The sequence below is a fragment of the Pogona vitticeps genome, chromosome 3, assembly GCF_051106095.1.
Source record: "Pogona vitticeps strain Pit_001003342236 chromosome 3, PviZW2.1, whole genome shotgun sequence".
Taxonomy (NCBI): Eukaryota; Metazoa; Chordata; class Lepidosauria; order Squamata; family Agamidae; genus Pogona; species Pogona vitticeps.
The window spans coordinates 73838741-73859737 of NC_135785.1; the positions used below are offsets into that span (position 1 = coordinate 73838741).

The window sequence follows — 20997 nt, forward strand, 5'->3', positions numbered from 1 at the left end:
AACGCCAAGGATTATAATGGCTGATGTCTAGCGAAGCCTGGGACTTGCCATCCAAAAAGGTAGCTTTTCTATGTCCTGGTCTTATTCTCCACTATAAGTCTTCCTTACCATACACAGGTATCTTACATGAACTGAGGGTTTTATAACATATTTTGGAATCCTCTGATAGTATTTTCTGAGAGGTATTTAACAGTTTCCATGAGATTAGCTGATGTAACAAAGGGAGAAAGTTTGGAAACATTACTAATCCAGGATTTTGAATATTGGGAAGCTATAGTTTTAGAATTAATGCAGTCATGAGGGGTTAGAAATGCTGCTGCAAATTTGCTTTTTCCCTGAACTTTCATTTCCGATCCACGACATAATAATTTTCTGGGAAACTAGCTATATACACACTGTACAGTATTGAAATAATTCTTGCTTTTCCACCATTTGTCAACAAAAATTGTCATTTTAAGCATTGTGCCACAGAATATCTCTACTCTACAACGTGGACTGTTGTCTTTCATACAGTAGACCAGATGTTGTAAACATTATTTTCTGGTTATTTTATTTTGCCATCTGGGTAGAGAATGAGTTACTCAACTTCCAGATGCAAATGCTCAGACATTATAAAACATCTTCTACTGTATGTTTATTTGTTGTTGTAATGGACTGCTGAAATGATTGCAGTGTTCTTTTTGAATAATTTTTAGGTCAAGGAAGAGAATTGAGTTTAGGTCTCTGAGTAAAATATGGACAATAAAAGAATGCAATTTTTGTTTCACTGAAGCTGTGTGTGGTGCTTTACCCTTGAGGAAACAAATAGGACTATTTCAGATCACATATTTCTAGACGTAAACATTTCTTTATCACATCTTCAGGAAATGCCCTGTGGACTGAGGGAAAAACAGCTTATTTCCCATTTGCTTTGTCTTCTGAAATACAGTAAAAACAAAATTTTTGTTTTATGTTTTTTTAAATCATTACTGAGCATAGAGTTTCACAATGAGTAGTGCTATTAGAAAGTTCCAGAATTATTCTTAAAGAAATTTCTGATAAATAGGACATTTCAGAACCGCTCCCCTTTTGTTTTGTTTTCCAGGGCTCAGATGCACTACTTTTCTAGAGAATGGAAGTTTTTGGCTTTTGGAAAGCAATTACTAGACTGCATAGCTGAAACATTTTTCATGTGACATTCCCTATTACTCCCCTCCTTAAAAGGATTCTCTTTTGTCTTTACCCTTACTTTAATAAGGGATTATGGTCCTTTATAGCTAGAGCTGGTGAAATCTTAGTATAACTACACAGCATTGCCTCATGGATGGTCCACAACCCCCCAGATCTGGATTACCTCCTCTAGGAAACTTCTAGAAAGCAAGATAGTAAGATGGAGAATGTTTGTTTGTAGTCCATTTGTTCTATCAATCTATCAGTCCAATTTTTATACCAACCATCTGGCTGAAGGCCATTCTGGGCAGTTTACAACACGAAGAAAGAATCAGCATGAAAAAAAATGAATCAACATAAGACATAATTAATCACCTGGCGAAAATGTCAAAATAAATATAATGTAAAAATATGTATTATTTTGTTCCTCAGTCAGCTCTTTTTTTAAAATAGAATACATTTTGGGGTTTATTGTTAGCATTTCTTTAGTATGAAAAATGTTTTGAGTTTATTTTTTCTTAGGACAAACATTTGTGTTCAGCTCTGGAATTTAAGTGTGAATTCTGGAGGCTCCTACCCTACTCCTTCTCGTTTTTCTCTCCCTTCTACCAACTGTTTACTTTCATTTGTATTTTTCCCACTTCTGTTTATTTAACTGAAGCTGAAAGTCAGTAAAAACAGTGGGTGCACCTCTGGTTATCTTCTTTGGTTGGATCCTGAGAATTGTGCTGTCCTAAGACAGGTAAGGTAAAAAGATAGGATGAGCACAAGCTATCCTGTTACTTGTGGAAAGAAAAGCACCACTCACCTCCACCAGTTCCCTATACCTGTGTGCCCTGTAGCAATAGAAGGGAAAGAGAAAGCAGGAAGAGGCTTGTGATAAATAAATAATAATGTGTTGGTGCATTCTTTTCTTCAGAGTCAGCCTGGCCGTGAGCCAGAGTGAGGTAGTTGCCTCAGCAAGCTGACCCACTAGCAACCCATTGCCTCTTCAACTGGAGCTTTCTGTTTTTGAAATGGTTACGTCGATAGGGATGGCTGTTGGATCTGAGTGCTCTGAGGGCTATGGTATTGTGAGAGGGTGAGCTAAAAGAATCACCTGCAGCTAGTACTCTTTCAGTGTCTTTGCCAGATGGACCCTTGGAACTGAGCATTTTTATAACAGCAGAGAAGAAAATGGCCACCAATTCAGAGTGGTCATTCAAAGACAGAAGGTTCCAGCTCAAGCTACAGTGCACCTTCTGTCACTCTGCCACCTGAAGTAACTGCTTCACTCTTCCTGATGGTCAGCCTTCTCCTATACAGAGGAAGGTACCATGCTGTTTCATTGTGTCTGCTTCAAACACAGAGGGGGGGAAAAACCATGATCCTCCACTCTCAGAAGCTGGGTTGTACTGCACTTTCAATGTTTGTGAGTCCAAGTTGGAGAAATTTGTGTAAAGAGTTTTATGTGATGAACAAATGTTGTGCTGACCACGGCCTCATATCTTATGTGTTCTTTTTCATGCAGAATTCTTGATTTGGATCTAGTGGTAAGGGATGAAGATGGAAATATATTAGATCCAGAACAAACCAGCACTATTAGCCTTTTCAGAGCACATGAAATAGCTTCTAAGCAAGTGGAGGAAAGACTGCTGGAAGAAAAAGTGAGATACAAATGTGTTCTTTTTTTGTTATGCATTATGAAATGTATAGATGATAGCAGGTTTGGTTGTATATTCAAGCAATGAAATATTGTTACAATTCCATTTTCCAAAAAGTAGTGGGTTGGATATAGATTTAGGGTGATGCAAGTAAACTGATAAAAGTGGACAGCTCCCAGGCTGCTTTCTCAAGGCTGGCATGCTGAAAAAAGGTATATACGGGACCAAGGAACCCTCTTGAAGGGAGTGAGATGTGTGACTTGTGGGATGGACTCCCCCGCACACAGGTGGACAGAGTCAACACAAACAAAACCATTCAATTAAAAAATGACTGATCCTCAATCTAGTCCATTATTTATCCAAGGGAACTATGATATTCTGTTCCTCTTTAGAGTCTTTGGAGAGCATGAGCATATGCACATGCACACTTACTATTTTTGGTACAATAACCTTAAAGTAGACAGATTCCACTCTGACCAGCCCAACCACTGAACAAAAATTTATTCAAAGGTTTGCCATTGGACTCACTGGCAACAGGTACAACTGGAACATTGTTCCTTTCCCTGTCATTCGATTGTATTGTGTTTCTAACTTGGCTTCTCCCAGTATTCTAGATGTGGAAGACCTAGTTAAGATTTCCTTTACTACTGTTGGTATTCAGAAGAGGAAGAGTGTGTGGCTGCCATAGAATATTTATTTAGTTAATTAATACATACATTTGTATACTGCCCAGTTTAGTGCAAATCACTATTTGGGGTGGTTAATATCAGATATAAATATAGCCCTCCAAAGCTATAAATAATACTTCACAAAAAACAAAAAAACATTGAAACAAAAATTAAATTATACAACCTGAAGATGACAATAAAAGCAACTAGTGATGGCATTAGGATGAGATAGAGCTGAATCCTGCTGACACCTCAGGAAAGAATATCAGTGAATACTACTTGCAATGGTATTCAAACTGTTAGTTAGGCATCCTTCAGTCTCAAGAGACTATGGTAACGTGCTCTGAATGGAGGGCTTGGAAGAGTGTCTAGTGTGGCTGAGAAGACCAATTCGAGAGTGACAGTCTCTTCCACACTGAAGACAAATCCAAACTGTCTCCTGTCCAGCTCCCTGATTTTGCTGCTTTTGTGACTTCCTCTTTGTCTCGGCCTGCTGGACAAGGGTCTCTTCAAAATGGGAGAGGTCGTGATGCAAGGCCTGCCTCCAGGCTGAATGCTGAGATGTCTGGGTTTCCCATCTGTTGAGGTCCATTCCTAAGGCCTTCAGATCCTACTTGCAGATATACTTTTATCGCAGCTGTGTTCTCCCTCTGGGGCGATTTTCCTGCACTAATTCTTCATACAGGAAATCTTTTGGAATCTGACTATCAGCCATTCTCACAACATGCCCAAGCCAATGTAGACATCGCTGTTTCAGTAAAGTACACATGCTAAAAATTCCAGTTCGTTCTAGGACTACTCTGTTTGGAACTTTGTCCTGCCAGGTGATACCAAAAATGCATCAGAGGCAACGCATATGGAAGGTGTTCAGCTTCCTCTCCTGCCATGCACAAAGGGTCCAGGACTCACTGCCGTACAGGAGTGTGCTCAGGACACAGGCTCTATAGACCTGGATCTTGGTATATGCCGTCAGCTTCTTCTTAAACCATACTCTCTTTGTGAGTCTAGAGAACATGGTAGCTGCTTTGCCAATGTGTTTATCTAGCTCGACAACTAGGGAGAGAGATCGTTGAGCCAAGGTACACAGCATCATGAACAACCTCCAATTCTTATGTGGAGATGGTAATAGCGGGAGGTGAGTCCACGCCCTGGCCCATGACTTGTGTTTTCTTCAGGCTGATTGTTAGTCCAAAGTCTTGGCAGGCCTTGCTAAAACGATTCATGAGTTGTTAGAGGTCTTCAGCAGAGTGGGCAACAACAGCTGCATCATAGGTGAAGAGGAAGTCCCACATGCATTTCAGTTGGACTTTGGTCTTTGCTCTCAGTCTAGAGAGATTAAAGAGCTTTCCATCTGATCTAGTCCAGAGATAGACACCTTCTGTTGCAGTTCCAAAGGTGTGCTTCAGCATGACAGGAAAAAGATCCCAAACAGGGTTGGTGCGAGGACACAGCCCTGTTTCACTCCACTTCGGATGTCAAAGGGATCTGATGTTGAGCCATCAAAAACTACAGTGCCCTTCATTTCTTCATGGAAGGACCTGATAATGTTAAGGAGTCGAGGTGGACATCCAATCTTGGGAAGTATTTTAAAAAGGCCATCCTTGCTAACCAAATCAAAGGTCTTTGTGAGATCTATGAAGGCCACGAAGAGTGGCTGTTGTTGTTCCCTGCATTTCTCCTGCAACTGTCTGAGGGAAAATACCATCTATTAGCTTGAAATCCACACTGTGTTTCCGGATAGACTCTGTCTGCAGGCACCTGGAGTCGCTTCAGCACAACACGGGCAAGCAGCTTCCCTACAACACTGAGAAGATAGATGCCACGGTAGTTATTGCAGTTGCCCCATCTCCTTTCTTCTTATACAATGTGACAATGTTTGCATCCTTCATGTCCTGTGGTACTCCACCTTACCTCCAGCAAAGAAAAAAGATTTCATACAGCTCAGTGGTCATGATCTCTTTACAGCACTTCAGGAACGATGTTATCCTTCCCAGGTGCCTTGCGTTGGCCATTTTCGGTCATCTTCCCAATGCCAAAGCGGCCTAGACAAGTGGGCCAAGAATTGTGATTAGCACCAATTCTAGCATTCAAACTATAAAGTACTAAGAAAGGAAGCTCAACCAGCTATACTACATTCTTCTTTTTTACTTTTCTCCCTTGCCCTTACCACTTCACCTGCTGGTTATGGTATAACAGGCATAAATGAAGTGACAGTGATTATATCGGTGAAGTACTTAATGGGAGTCCAAAACAAAAATACTTAGAAGGAATGATTCATATAAATGTGTGTACATTTATATTTACTCTTGCAAAGTGTTTTCTTAACCCTGCCCCCCCTTGTTTTAGTCTCAAAAACAGAATCTTGACATTAGTAGACAAGCGAAGTTTGCTGCAACACCTTCATTTGCTTTATTCGTGAACTTGAAAAATGTTGTTTGCAAAATCGGAGAAGATGCTGAAGTCTTGATGTCTTTATATGACCCTTTGGAATCCAAGTTCATCAGGTCAGTGATTTTTTTCTCCCTGTTTAGGTTTGTAATCTGATTAAATCCAAAGATATTCAGAAGGAGAGAGAGAGAGAGAGAGAATATACAATATGTCTGTGTATAATTTTTGTATTCAAAGCTGTTGCATGAGGAGAGAGAAAGGAAGGAGAAATAACTTTTTACTGATGGTTTAGTAATATGAAATGTCAGGAATGTGACATTAAAAGTGTTGATACAAATTAAACACCCATGCCTCTCTTCCTTTAGTAGTTACTCTGTGCAAGAGGTAAAATGCATTCAAACAGAGCTTGCTTTTTTTTTTTGCATTCTCCTCTGTGAGAGACTGGCACTTCCTTGTCATTTAATCCTAGCATGGGAGTTGTGGTGACCAGCACTGTACACCTATTTTGAGACAGAAAAGAAGAAATCTACAGCTAATACCTAGCTAATACCTCACTATAAAAGTATACATAATCATTATTCAAATTGGTTATCATGTTTTCTTTTTGCAGAAGGATGAAATCCAGAATACGAACAGGTTATTCAAGTTTAGAATTTTTTTTGGTTCTCTAAATAACTCATGCTTCACTTTTTCTTGCGATGTCACAGTAGAACCCTCCACTCCTATCAGGATCCTAAAACTATTGTTTTTGTTTCCATAGTGAGAATTATCTGGTGAGATGGTCAAGTTCTGGTCTGCCAAAAGACATAGACAGATTACATAATCTCCGTGCAGTCTTCACAGTACGTGGTCTTTTAATATTTGAAATATTTGAGGTGTTCTGTTGGTTCAGTATTGCAAAGCACACAATGTACAGAAGGGAAGGCAACATACAGTATTTGGGGAAAGGCCATAGGTTAGCGAAAGAGTACATGTTCTGCATGTAGAAAGTCCACGGTTCAATTCCTGACATCGTTAGGGATGCGAAAGAACTGGGGAGCTTCTCTTAGTGTAGACACTCCAGAACTGGGGGACCCGCAGTCTAACAATGTAGGACAGCTTATTTTGCATATGTAAACCTTCATGCCTTCATCTACTATCATCATCATCTTAGTTGTACCTTTTTTTTTCCAGCAATAAAGCCCAAAGTAGCTCACAACATATCAAATAACACTTAAGCATGATAGCTAAAAACAATTTTTAAAAAACCTACAAATAAACTAACATGATCCATCAATTTAATCCAAACAGGAGAGAGATTAAAGCGTAACACAGATAGAATGATAATATATGTTAGTAACAAGGCCGAAGAGGCAATGACTCCTCAGAAATGTAACAAGAGGCTTTCTGCCTTTAGTCTATGCATTGTGTGCCACACCCGCTGGTTCTCTCTTCTCAGTCCTTTCTCCACCCCTCACTTGAGGAATTAAAGTCTGCTAGCCCTCCTGGATCACTGAACATATTACTCAGCCTCTCTTAGTGGGTGGGGCAAGTAAACCAAATAAACAGCTTGGAGCTCTTTGAGATTAGCACCGTTCATCTCTTGTTTACTCTTGAACTATGCTTTTTCAACTTGCATGGACTTATGCTGGCACCTATTGTCACTTTTGAGGGCAACATTTCTGGTGAGACCTTGGAAAAGTTATTTTTTTGGACTATCCTTCTGACAAGCTCTGCTAGCTTAGCTAGTGACTCTGCTAACTAGGGGATTCTGGGATAACTTTTCTAAGCAATTTCTAGCACTTCTGAAACAACCCCTCCTGGCTTTAACCAATTTTAAATCCTCTTGTGCTGGTAGTAGACATTTCAAACTGGAAGAATTGTTTGGGATTTTATAATGGGTTTTTAAAATGTCCATGTAAATCGTGTTTCTTGGCTATCATTATGAAACTCTTTTCCCATGCAAATAACTGTTTCAATTGAAGGGATGCCATCCGAGAGGGTTAACTGGCATATCTTCCCTTTCATGTGTTCCGAAGTAGAAACGTGAATGAATTTTGTAAAATAAATGCTTGAAAATGTACTATTTCCAGGACCTTGGCAGCAAAGACCTTAAAAGAGAGAAAATCAGTTTTGTCTGTCAGATTGTGCGAGTAGGCAGAATGGAACAGAGAGACAACAACACAAGAAAGCTAACCTCTGGGCTACGGCGACCTTTTGGTGTAGCAGGTAATCCATTCTTTTTAGGTACATTGTCAAAATATGCTGCCAAGTAAGAACAGTTGTTCTGTATTGAAGAACTGCTGACTTGTTATATTGTAGCTTTAGAACTACTTGCTCAGTCTCTTTGTTCTATTACATTTTGGGGCTGCATTTGTGAAAGAATATGCACGTACTCTTAAATATTTGCTGCAAGGCGACTCTGGGGCCATACCACAGTTGTTCCATAAAATGTAAGTTGTTTATTTCCAACAATGGGGTGGAAATGGTAGAGAAACTATGGCCAAGAATTTAACTTGCCAGAGGGATATGCTATATTTAATGAAGAGGAATGATTTGATCCTTTTTTGGATATTGGTAAACATATGCTTAATAAGGATACCAAAATAGCACTAATTTGGGGGACTGCATGGCTGTTTTTACTGAAGTGGATCCTTAGGCGTATGCAGGCAAGATGTTTCTCCACAGGTGACTAAACCTTGGTCCAATTGAACATTGTTGCTAGACTAGCATACCTGGTGCTTTCCTTTTTCTAACTTAATTTTAGTAATGACTTTTAATAAAAGGTAAGCCTGTCTTTCCAGGGACACTTAGGATTGTATCCCGTAGTAATGATGTCACATGGATATGCCACAACATACCCTAGAAAGGAAAACTTTCCTTAAGCAACATCTATTTCAAGCACAGACTGATTTATCTAGCTCTTGGCTTTGAGGAGTGATGTCTCTGCCCCCGACCATGGGAAAATTTAATTTCTTTTAGAAAACTGGAGAAAAATAGCTAAAAGATCTGGTAGCAAAGATTTCTAGTGGTAAATCATTTTCTGAAATATATTACATGAAATGTATTCTGTGCATATTAAAAATGTTTTCAAAAACAAATTTACACTGTTTCTGATCATTGAAAGTCTCTTTAGTCTTATAGAATCCATCATGAAAGTAGGAATTTATTCTACTGTGTTGGGTTATCAACTGTAATGTATTTCAGTATGTGGCATACAAATGCAGAGCCATTATTAGCTTCAGAAGATTCTGCCTTCTTCTCTGATGTGAATGTAACAGAGCTATCTTTGAACATAATACATTTTGCCATGAAACAGTTCTATACTGTCTGTCATGAAGCACAGAGATGTCTTTATGTTCTTTGTTCCCTTTTTTCCTATAGATGTTGATCTCGTTAATGGCGTTTCTTTCTTTTTGATTTCAGTAATGGATGTAACTGACATAATTAATGGAAAAGTAGACGATGAGGACAAGCAACACTTCATTCCATTTCAGCCGTAAGTACAAAGTAATGCAGAAGAAAACATCAGGGGTGATTTCTAGTGACATTCTAGTGGATTATGATTCCTGAGATTAAAATTTAACTGAGATGGTTTTGTTAATGGTAGAGATAGGGATGAGGAATAAAGTTATGTACTGTATAATTAATTCTTACAACACATGAACAGTGAAGTCACGTATTTTTGGAAAGAATTTCTGTTTAGTTATTAGCTATATTCAACACAGTCTGTTAAATAAATTAGTCTAATAAAATTGAAACAGCCAGCTTTGAACTGCCATATAACTTCTTTGATTTTGTTTTATATTCAAGCATACACAGCGTGGGGATGCATATACCGATCTCTGTGGTGTATCTTCAAGGGATGGTACATTGGCCAAAGTCAAATAGAGAGATTCAGAATCTAGAGCCAGAGAAGCCTGCTCCCCTTCCTTCATCTCACCCTCCTTCTGCATCCCTCTGTTAACTCAAAATGTGATATAGATAATTTCCTCCAGAGTATGTTTTTAGGGGGCAGAACAGGTTGTGGAGGTATGGAAAACAATATTCTTTTGATAAAGCAGCAGGATCCAAGAGAAGTACGCCATTTGGTCCTGGCCATTGCATGGATAATCATCCTGCACAGTCCAGATGAACGCAATTATTGGTACCGTTTCTGGGTTTTAATGAAACAGGTGTTTTAGCAGCTGCCTTGCAACCTTTTAAGGAGAAAGGCGGGATCAAAATATTTAAATAAATAAATATTAAGGGTTTATGTATACGTGGTGAAACTTTTAACTTTCAGTAGCAGACACACAAGTGTTGCCTTCATGACTACTCTGGGAATAGGACATCTTGATGCATCTGTGTAGCTTTCACAGGTGGAAAACTGCCTCATTTGAGTGAAGAGAGATTTGTGTGCATACTGGCTACCCTTTTTCAACAAAAAGAATGGAATCCTTCATACACACAAGTAATCAGCCTTCACAGAAAATGTGGATCAGAGTGATGGCCTAAATGTGATATTGAAACTGCAATTTTAAATGGAAAAAAGCTAGTAATTTGAACACTGATATCCTTGATTCTGTGTTAGAAATGTGAGAGTGCTGATCAGCCATTGGTAGTGGAGCACATTCTCCTCTCTAGAACTGGTTGTCAAGGGCAATGATGAAGTAACTTGGTGGCATGGCAGAGCAAATGAAGTATCTTATTTTGGGGCTTTTCCAAAACATTATTGAGTGTTTTTAGACCTTTTACACATATTCAAATAATCTGTATACAAAGTGTGTTTGTCCTTCTCCATAATGTTGAAGGGGACGGAGAGAGAAAGTTTGAAAAATTAAGAAGATTACTTGGAAACCTAATTGGAAAACAGAAGGTTGAATGTGGGTGGTCAGATGAGACAGTTTTTACATTGGTGGGTTAATTTGCTTAGAGATATGTTGACATGAGAACAAGCTGGTAATCACAAACACTCTTTTCCAACAACACAAGAGGCAGCTCTACACATGGACATCACCAGATGAGCAATACCGAAATCAGATTGATTATATTCTCTGCAGCCAAAGATGGAGAAGCTCTATACAGTCAGCAAAAAGACCTGGAGCTGATTGTGTCTCTGATCATCAGCTTCTTATAGCAAAACTCAAGCTTAAACTGAAGAAATGAGGAAACATCACTGGGCTAGTCAGGTGTAATGTAAACCAAATCCCTTATGAATACACAGTGAAAGTGAAGAACAGATTTAAGGAACTAGATTTGGTGGATGGAGTGTCTGAAGAACTATGGATGGAGGAGACAGCAACAAAAACCATCCCGAAGAAAAGGAAATGCAAGAAAGCAAAGTGGCTGTCCAACGAGATATTACAAATAGCAGAGAAGGGAAACAAAATGCAAGGGAGATAGGGAAAGTTACAGAAAATGGAATGTTGACTTCCAAAGAATAACAAGGAGAGACAAGAAGGCCTTCTTAAATGAACAGTGCAAAGAAATAGAGGAAAATAATAGAAAAAGAAAAACCAGAGATCTGTTGGAGAAAATTGGAGATATTAAAGGAACCTTTTATGCAAAGATGGACATGATAAAGGGCAGAATTGGTAGGGACCTAACAGAAGCAGAAGACCTCAAGTAGAGGTGGCAGGAATACACAGAGGAATTATACCAGAAAGATCTGGATGTCCCGAACAATCAAATAGTGTGGTTGCTGACCTTGAGCCAGACATCCTTAAGCCCTTTCTTGGGCTCCAGGATCACTGCAGATGGGGACAGCAGCCATGAAATTAAAAGATGGCTGCTTCTTGGGAAGAAAGTGATGACAAACCTAGACAGCATCTTAAAAAGCAGAGACATCACCTTGCCAATAAAGGTCCGCATAGTCAAAGCTATTGTTTTTCCAGTAGCGATGTATGGAAGCGAGAGCTGGGCCATAAAGAAGGCTGACTGCCAAAGAATTGATGCTTTAAAATTGTGCTGCTGGAGGAGACTCTTGAGAGTCCCTGGACTGTGAAGAGAACAAACCTATCTATTCTGAAGGAAATCAACCCTGAATGCTCACTGGAAGGACAGATCCTGAAGCTGAGGCTCCAATACTTTGGCCATCTCATGAGAAGAGAAAACTCCCTGGAAAAGCCCCTAATGTTGGGAAAGTGTGAAGGTAAGAAGAGAAGGGGACGACCGAGGATGAGATGGTTGGACAGTGTCATTGAAGCGACCAACATGAATTTGACCCAACTCCGGGAGGCTTTAGAAGATAGGAGGGCCTGGCATGCTCTGGTCCATGGGGTCATGAAGAGTTGGACACAACTTAATGACTCAACAACAACAATGTTGACATGCCTGACAGATGGTGTTGATGGTCATTATGATGGCCTTTGTTTGCAAATTAATCTTAATCTTAGAACTACAGAGCTGGAAGGGGCCTTATGGATCATTGAGTCCCGCCCCTGTCAAGGAGGCGCAGTATGAAATTTAACTCCTAACTGGTGTTGCAGCCAGCAACCTAAACCACTTGATTAAAAGTCTGTAAATAAAAATTAAGCCTATATAGTTCGTGCACTCTGGAAGCTTTGGGCAGTACTTCTTGTTAATTTTTGTCATCATTATAGGTGAAACTGTGGCAAGCATATATTTTCCTAGGTAAAAAAGAACACTGAAAAATGCATGTTTACAAGGGAAGAAAAGTATATATTAATGGAACACTTACTAGTTTGTTGTTCCTATTACATCTGTACATACAAATCAGAGTGTATGAGTTATGGTTCTCTTTCCTTTGTTGCCATGGTAAATTAAAACATTCTTCAGAGAAAGTCTGCATCATGAATGAATAACATGTACTTACTACAAATAGCAGTGTCATTCTGTGTATTAAGAGCTGTATAGCTAGACTGTCCTTTTTCGTTTTCTTGAGACAGTTCTTTTTTTCTTAACACATTTCATGCTGTGCCTTTGTTGTTCTGCCACTTGACATTTTTCTTTTCATGTGCTGGTCAAGGGTTGCCAACAAAATAAATGCAAACAGAACAGCTGTTTCATGGCACTTGGCAAGGTTGCCATTTGGGAACAGATGCCATTTTTCTAAATGCTGTTCTTCAGTATTTGTACTTTCAATATTTTCATCCTATTCAGCTGGAGTAATGAAATGTATCTTGAATTCTATTGAATTCCTTCAGGCACCCACTTTCCATTTAGTAGCTCCTCCTCTTCTGTTATCTTTCATTAAACTATAGCTCATTTCACATCATACTCAAGAGTAGTTCTTGAGCATTCCATGGGCTAGTGAGTTTCACACTGTGGTCTTTTGTAATTTTACATGTGACTTTTCAGACTTTTCACCTCTTCTTTGTGTGGTTCTAGAGATGATTGGAATCTGGTGTAAGTTTGTTTCTCAAATCATAAGTTTGCTTTGCTTCTCTTTGATTCATATTTTCCTGATTATCTTTCTATCTCTGTCTTTTCCCTTTCCTATCCCTTGTCTTGTGTTAACTAATGAACACTTTGTCAAATTTATGACACTCTGATTTCCTTGTTACTGTGACTTCTGGTTTTCTGTCCTTCCCACTTTTGTTACCTCTTGGTGTTGGTCATCATGTGCTACCTCCAGGCTAGCGTTGGATAACGCCATTCGTCACAAGCAGCTGAACATATCATCCCGTTTTTCACCCAGGGTGGCGGGGGAGAATGATTTCCTTCAGACTGTTATAAACAAAGTGATTGCTGCTAAAGAAGTTAACCACAAGGGTCAGGGTAGGTACTTTGCTTCATCTTTGCTCCACTAGTATTTGCAATGATATAACTACTCCAATTTGTCTGATTTAAACATTGATTGAAATGTTTCATAGTCAGTTTCCTTCCTCATTGGGAAGGGGAATTACCACTTTTCTCAACATTTGGATGAGCAGTCCTAGTGCTACAGTGGAATGATCTGAAGAAGGATAAACTACTGTACTGCAGAGCAATTTTAGGCTCATGCTTTGAAGCAAAAAATCACAAGAAGAACATATTGTGATTCTTTCCTTCCTATTCTGTTTTTTAAAATAATTGGTGGAAGAATATTTTCTCCTTTTACAGCCATTGCTGTTATATGTTCTTCCATGCTGGGTACATATCTGGGGCTGAAAGTACACAGGAAAATGTTAATCCAAAGTCTTTTCTGATCTTCGCATCACATGTTTTGATCTGCCCCTTTCTGCTCGTACCAAAACTGGAGTTCCAACATCTTTTGTTTCTTGTTTGGAAATCTCTTTTATTCCCTGGATATCTGGAAATCTATTTGTTGTAGGCCATTTCTCTGTCATGGAGCACAATTAGAAATTGGTGGCAGAAATATTGCTGCTGACTATGATCCAGTTATTGCTCAATCATAGTCAGCTGCAAATTGCTAATATTAAATACTTCCTGTTTTGATCTTGGGGTGCTTACAGCTTTCAAACAATGATACAAAGTTGTGTGCATCCTGAAACTGAAATACGGTGTCTTTAATCATTGACAGTCTCTGATGACAATGACATCATTCTCATTGTGCAGGCAGAGCTGCACAACAGGATTTTGGCCAGTACTTCACACTGTGTGTTCATTTGCATCATGAAGCATGTCACAACAAATGAAATCAGGTTTCATATCTACATTATGTCATTCATTTGCTTTCAATAAATATTAGGTGAGTGGCCTTCCAGATGTTGCTAGATTGCAAGTGCAACTAGCTTTAGCCATAGTAAGGGATCTGGAAGGCTAAATGTTTCTCATCTCTTTTCTAGGCTTTTGCCAAGCATGTAATATGGCAGTTGTTATGACAGTTCCGTATTGCTGTTGCTACAAGAGAGGAATATATTTTGGTTGCCAAGGTTGCTTTGTGGCCAAAGTACAAATTAGAAGACAGGGTGGAAGCAAGACTGCCAGCAGAGAGCAAAATATGGTTAACAGCCATGCACTTTAATCATATGCAAGATATAATAGTCTAATTTACATAGCTAATGTACGTAATGAACTCTATTTTGAAAAGGGGAACATTAATAGATGTACTTTTCTTTTTCACAGTATTTTGTGTTATAAATGCTGTTTCTCAGTTTCACATGATGGAGAGTTGAAGGCAAAAATAATTTATGTTTCTGTAATTCATGTTACTATTGTACTTTCGCTATTTCTGAATTTGGTGGGCATTTTTTGAAGGATGCTGTCTTTAAACACTTCCCAAACTCTTTTAAGCACCTCTTAAGGAGTTTAATGATGGGAGATTAAGGAAAAACAGACAAAACAAGTGCTTTTTAAAACCAGATACTAGTTAAATTATAGAATTCAATGATACAGTGGTACCTTGCTAGACGACGACCATGTAAAATGACGAATCCGCAGGACGATGAGGTTTTGCGATCCCTATAGCTATTTGCGAAACAGTCATTCCAATGGGGGATTTTCACTGGACGATGATTTGGTCCATGCTTCATGGACCGTTTGTTTGCAAGACGACTATTTTTACAGCTGATTGGCGGCTCCGCAAAATGCCGTCCCTGTGTTTTCAGGACCCATGCTTCATAGGACAGTCATTTTAACAGCTGATTGGCGATTGCAAAATGGCTTCCCTATGGGCAGTCTTCGCAGGACGGCGAGGTATTTTCCCCATTGGAGCGCATTAAACAGGTTTCAGTAGATTCCAATAGGGAAACAGATTTCGCATGATGATGATTTCGCTAAACAGTGATTTCTGTGGAATGGATTATCATCATGTGGGGCACCACTGTACAATATGTGGTTAGGGCCACCAATTTGTATACCTTTAAAGGTTCTCTCATGAGAAGAGAAGACTCCCTGAAAAAAACCCTGATGTTAGGAAGGTGTGAAGACAAGAGGAGAAGGGGACGACCGAGGATGAGATGGTTGGACAGTGTCATCGAAGCTACCAATATGAATTTGACCCAACTCTGAGAGGCAGTGGAAGACAGGAGGGCCTGGTGTGCATTTGGTCCATGGGGTCACAAAGAGTCGGAACAACCTTCAGAACACGGTCAAAGAGCCCAAAAAACCCTCAACAACCATTAAATCCTGGCCGTGAAAGCGTTCGCAAATACATTTTTCTGCTTATTGTTAGATATTTTCTTAGCTTACTATTTTCACAAATAATAATAAAAAAAGAGTCTAGAATTACTTTGCACTTGAGAAAATAATTGCTGAAATGGTATGTGAAATAATAATGTGTACTTAATACTGCAGGTTTATGGGTGACATTGAAACTTCTTCCAGGAGACATTCATCAGATAAGAAAAGAATTTCCTCACTTAGTTGATAGAACCACAGCTGTGGCTCGGAAAATGGGTTTTCCTGAGATTATCATGCCTGGTAAGATGGAATAGAGTAAAGGTCCATTGTACTCAATGAAATTGATAGTGTTGGTTACTGCTGTTTGGTTTTAGCTGAATATATAGAAGCATGGTTCTGTGCTCGACAGTATTTGGGCAGATTTGGCTTAAAAGCTGAATTTTCAATCTATTTTCAGTCTTATATTAATAATGTAGTAGTACTATTGTAAACACAGTGGAATAGCTGTGCACAGATGGTAGAATGTCTATTTCATTTACTTTCATAACTTAGATTCCTGGGGTGTTTTGAGTACTTGGGCTTTTAATGTATGTTATAAATGAATCTATGAAGCCATAAAGGCAGACTTCAAAAGCGGCTCTGTTGCTTGCCATGTCCAAATGGGCTATCAGATGTGTAGAGATTGTCCATTATTGCATACAGATGTGTGGAAATTTTGTTCAAAAATGCCAACATTTACCCAATGAAATCTTCCTTTATTATGCTAACACAGGATTATAAGAAAAATAGATAACTATTTAAAGAGTATTTAATTAATGTTCATCCCTATTTACTAAACGTATTGCAAGAAGGTCTGGTGATAGGTTGTCCTCAAGAAGGAAACCAACTGGACCAAGGAATTGTGTGCATTTTAAGTGTGCTTTACAGTATTAGGCCTTGGGATAAGCGCGAAGACTGAAAGTGAAATCAAGGAAGGGCGCCACTTGAAAGAGGCACTGGAAATGTCAATTATGAGTGTAGATCAAACCTCTTTAAAGACAAGAAAAGCGTCCTAGAAATATTTATAGGTAGCCAGAGTGAACAGGAGCCTGTGAGTAGAAAGTGATGGTGATGGAGTTTTGTAGAATGTAGAAGACAGAGCATGGTCTCTGGCAAGTCTTTTTCCTCTCCCAAGAATGGGGTGAGAAGGAAGAGAAATATTCATAATCTAAATGCTCACAATTCTTAAGACTACTGTCTTATGAATATATGAGCCTCATGGTGCAGTGGTTGAACTGCAGTACTGCAACTAAAACGGTGCTCACAACCTGGGGTTCAATCCCAGGTAGCCGGCTCAAGGTTGACTCAGCCTTCTATCCTTCCGAGGTCAGTAAAAAGAGTACCCAGCTTGCTGGGGGGGGGGGGAATGTGTAGCCTGCATAATTAACCACCCAGAGAGTGCTTGAAGCACTATGGGGTGGTATATAAGCAGCACGCTTTGCTTTTTCCCCCTTTTTAACAGAGATGGAAAATGAGGAATTCTTTTCAGTGATCTTCCCTGGTTATGATCAGGAGACAATTTATTTAGAGACTCAGTTTGTTTGTTCATGTGAGGTAAAGGGTACAATACAACCTCCATTCTTCCCTTTCCCCCATCAGTTCTTTTTGTGAATATGCTGCATCCTTAGGTCTTGCTTATTATGCATGGCAGGCACTCATTTTCTCCAGCACTAGAAACAAAACACTATATGTGGTTTGGCACCGAGATGTAATTACCAAAATGTTTTAATCTTCCTTGCTTTTAGTTTATGAACTAAAACTGAAAACTAAAACTAAACTGAAACAAAACAACACAAAACTAGAGTCTTATGGTAATTTTAAGATTAATAGACTGGAGTAGCAATCCATGAAAGTTTATACATATATTAGTCTTAAAAGTAACATGAGACTTTCGTTTTGTGTTGTTTTTGTTTCATTTTGGTTAGACAAGTTTAGTCTGAAGAAGTGGGTTTGTCCATGAATGCTCACATTAAATTACAGTGGGGTCTTGACTTGAGAACTTAATCCGTATTGGAAGGCGGTTCTCAAGTCAAAAAGTTCTCAGGTCAAATCTGCATTTCCCATAGGAATGCATTGAAAACCATTTGATCCGTATCTGCTCTTTTCCGTCCATAGAAACTAATGGGAAGCTGCTATTCCGCCTTCGACCACTAGAGGGGGAATATTTTGTTTCTTTTTTTCTTAGGTCAAGAAAGGTTCAGGGAAGGCAGGGAAAATACAGTCCAGGCAGTACAGTACCAGGCAGTCTGAAGACTGTCTCCCAATCCACTCTCTAAACGCTGGGAGGAGTGAGGAAGCAGACAGGCACCCTTTTCACTGGTCAACAGTTAACTGAAAGTTCAAATTTTGCACTTTCCCTGCCTCCCACGTGGGTTTTTTCAGTTCTTAACTCAAATCTAAGTATGTAAGTCAAGTCAATATTTTTCTATGAGAGCGGTTCTTAAGTCAAAATGTTCTTAACTCAAGCCGTTCTTAAGTCAAGACCCCACTGTATAGCATTTTATTTATTTTTTTAAAAAAATTTCTTCTTCTTCTTTTCTTTTTCTTTTGTTCTTGCCTCAGTTTAGAGAAATTTCAGAAACTAACATCAAGGTCAAAACACATGACTTTGTGTTTTGTTTCTGTTATATGTGATAACATATAACATGGCTCCCTCTCTGAAAATTTTCAAAAGCTCTGTCACTTTGGCCACCTGCAGTGCCATTTTTCAAACATGAAGGAATGCCTCTTTTTCTAGATATTCTAGCATATGTATTTATCCAGTGTTGAAATAAAGCTGGACTCCATAAACATGCACTTGAAACTTTGAGGAACAAGAAGGAAATAAAACACAAGTAGGGTTTCAAGTTTTAGTATTTGTTTTCTGTTTGTATAAGGCATCAATAGACAGTAGGATACTTTATTGGTAACTTTAAGAGCTTTTTTCTTTCACTTTCAGGTGATGTCCGTAATGATATCTATGTAACCTTAGTTCAAGGAGATTTTGACAAAGGCAGCAAAACCACAGCAAAGAATGTAGAAGTTACAGTATCTGTTTATGATGAAGATGGCAAGAAATTGGAGGTACTTTAAAGGAAAGAGTTTAAATTCTATGTTAATTTTTGGAGCGAAATCCAATTGTTAATGCCACTAGGATAAACGCCTGGATTGTACAGAGCTTGTTAAAGCATCAGTTATGTGCGTTGTGTTGATTCAGTGGCTCTTAATGTTAAATGTTGTCAAATAATAGTTTACATTAGGCATTTGATGAAAGTCATTGGCAGTCCTAGCCTGTAACCTTTGTTGTTGCTGACTTCCCCTGTTCCTCTTATTCTCTGGAGATGTCTAGCATTAAAGCAGGTAGTTGTAGTCTTGAGCTTTACAATGTGTGCCCTGAGGGCTGCAAGATTTAGGGGCGTTGAAATTTTCAACACTGCCCTTACTAATCATTAGCATATAATGACAGGAAGTAAGTACTGTAAATTGCCACCTAAACAGTGACTTTCTTGGCACCTTGAAATTTGACTGCTGTTACATAATAGGCAGTTAGTTAATAATGTTTTATTGTGCAGTTGACTGGGGTGCCAGCTCCATTTTTCTTATACATGTATATTCACATTGTTAGAATGTCCAAGAAATGATTGTCAAAATGAACATTAGGATCTTTGTTCTGAAATTGATCCTTTCAGTTTTATGTGTTGTAGGGTACTTTTTGATTACTGTTGTGTAAATTATTGTCTCTTATTGAAGTTGGCAGTAACAAACTCTGAAGTGTTTTTACTTGGGTGTCCTTGTGAGTATATTAATAATATGTATTCATGCATTCAGTTGTGTTAAAACTAACTTCTCCTTCCTTCCTTTTCTTTTTTTTCTTTTAAAGAATGTAATATTTCCTGGTGCTGGAGATGAAGCCCTTTCAGAATATAAGTCTGTCATATATTATCAAGTAAAGCAGCCACGCTGGTTTGAAACAGTAAAGGTATGTCTAGTACTAAGATCCCCTTTGTAAAAAAAAGGTGAAAGAAGGAAAATCCAGTTGATAGACCTGGTATATTCCTATCAGATTAAATAAGGCATCTAGAAAATTTGAGAGAATAAGTAATAGAGGATGCAAATATCCAAGTTGTAACATTCTATGGAAGCATATTTATGCATTTGGCCAAACCCCAGTTGTAGGCCATTCCAGTGACTGGGGTACATACGCATGCAGATACGTATTCACACAATGTTATAGCTCTGATGTTTGCATCCTATTCCTTATCCTTTCAGATTTTCCCCCTTTTCCCCCTTTGCCTGATTTTAAAGTTCTTGATTTTCTTAGCTGGGGGTTGCGGGGAGATTGCTGAGAGAACATCCTTGTTTTCGTAGTGATGGGTTCTAGACATGTGGGTGGGGGAGAGAACCTGCAAAGTTAGAAAAATAAGCAAGAGGCCTAAATATTAAATCTGAGATGGGCCACCTGCTGGAGACTGGGACATTATCTAGAGACCATGTTAGTGCCTGCAAATGCTGCTGGAAGTCAACTGGTTTGAAAATAAATGAACCTCTAAAGTTGGGGACAAGAAACAGACTTTGGGGTATAATAAGGATGGCCAGACTTTGTTTTAAAAGCAAATGCCACACCTATTTTGAGGCAGTGGAAAGATGTTAAGGATGGGTGGGACCAATGGGGTAGAAAATTCAGGGAGATTGTGGATACCAGGGGAAAAAATAGCCATTGAGACCTGCAGGCCCCATGATTCCTAATAAAATATTGGTGAGATTTCTATGAGAAGCTTCAGCTATATGGAACTTGTGCTACAAGCCAATGGAGAGAGTAAGTGAGACTAAACTAATCAGGCTTCAATGGAATATACTTGTATATCAAAGAGGCCGTTACCCCACTGTTAAATACCTATTGACTATCTTACCAGCCAATCAATCACAATCTCTGTATTTTGATGCCATGTATAAATATTTGTCATGTTATCTCTCTCTCTCTCTTATTATGACTGAGGAAGTGGACATGTCCACAAAACTCATTTCAAAATATAACCATCTTTAAGGTGCCCCATAATTTTGTCTTTTTCTATTGGTTCTTTTACTTTTATTTATTTTTGTTTTGTTTTTACCAATAATGCTTGCATAGACTAACACAGTTACCT

At 38.8% G+C, this 20997-nt stretch overlaps 1 protein-coding gene across 3 annotated transcripts in view; it reads left to right on the forward strand.

Moving 5' to 3' along the window:
* DOCK1 (dedicator of cytokinesis 1) overlaps positions 1–20997 on the forward strand; it is a 489282-nt gene that overhangs the window by 83731 nt on the left and 384554 nt on the right. For all 3 annotated transcript variants that reach the window (XM_078391202.1, XM_078391203.1, XM_020791492.3), the window contains exons 7-15: positions 2660–2795; positions 5807–5964; positions 6609–6690; positions 7921–8056; positions 9254–9326; positions 13470–13549; positions 16010–16135; positions 18813–18937; positions 19734–19832. In XM_078391202.1, coding sequence (XP_078247328.1) covers positions 2660–2795; positions 5807–5964; positions 6609–6690; positions 7921–8056; positions 9254–9326; positions 13470–13549; positions 16010–16135; positions 18813–18937; positions 19734–19832 — 1015 coding nt within the window. The remainder of the gene's footprint in view (positions 1–2659; positions 2796–5806; positions 5965–6608; positions 6691–7920; positions 8057–9253; positions 9327–13469; positions 13550–16009; positions 16136–18812; positions 18938–19733; positions 19833–20997) is intronic.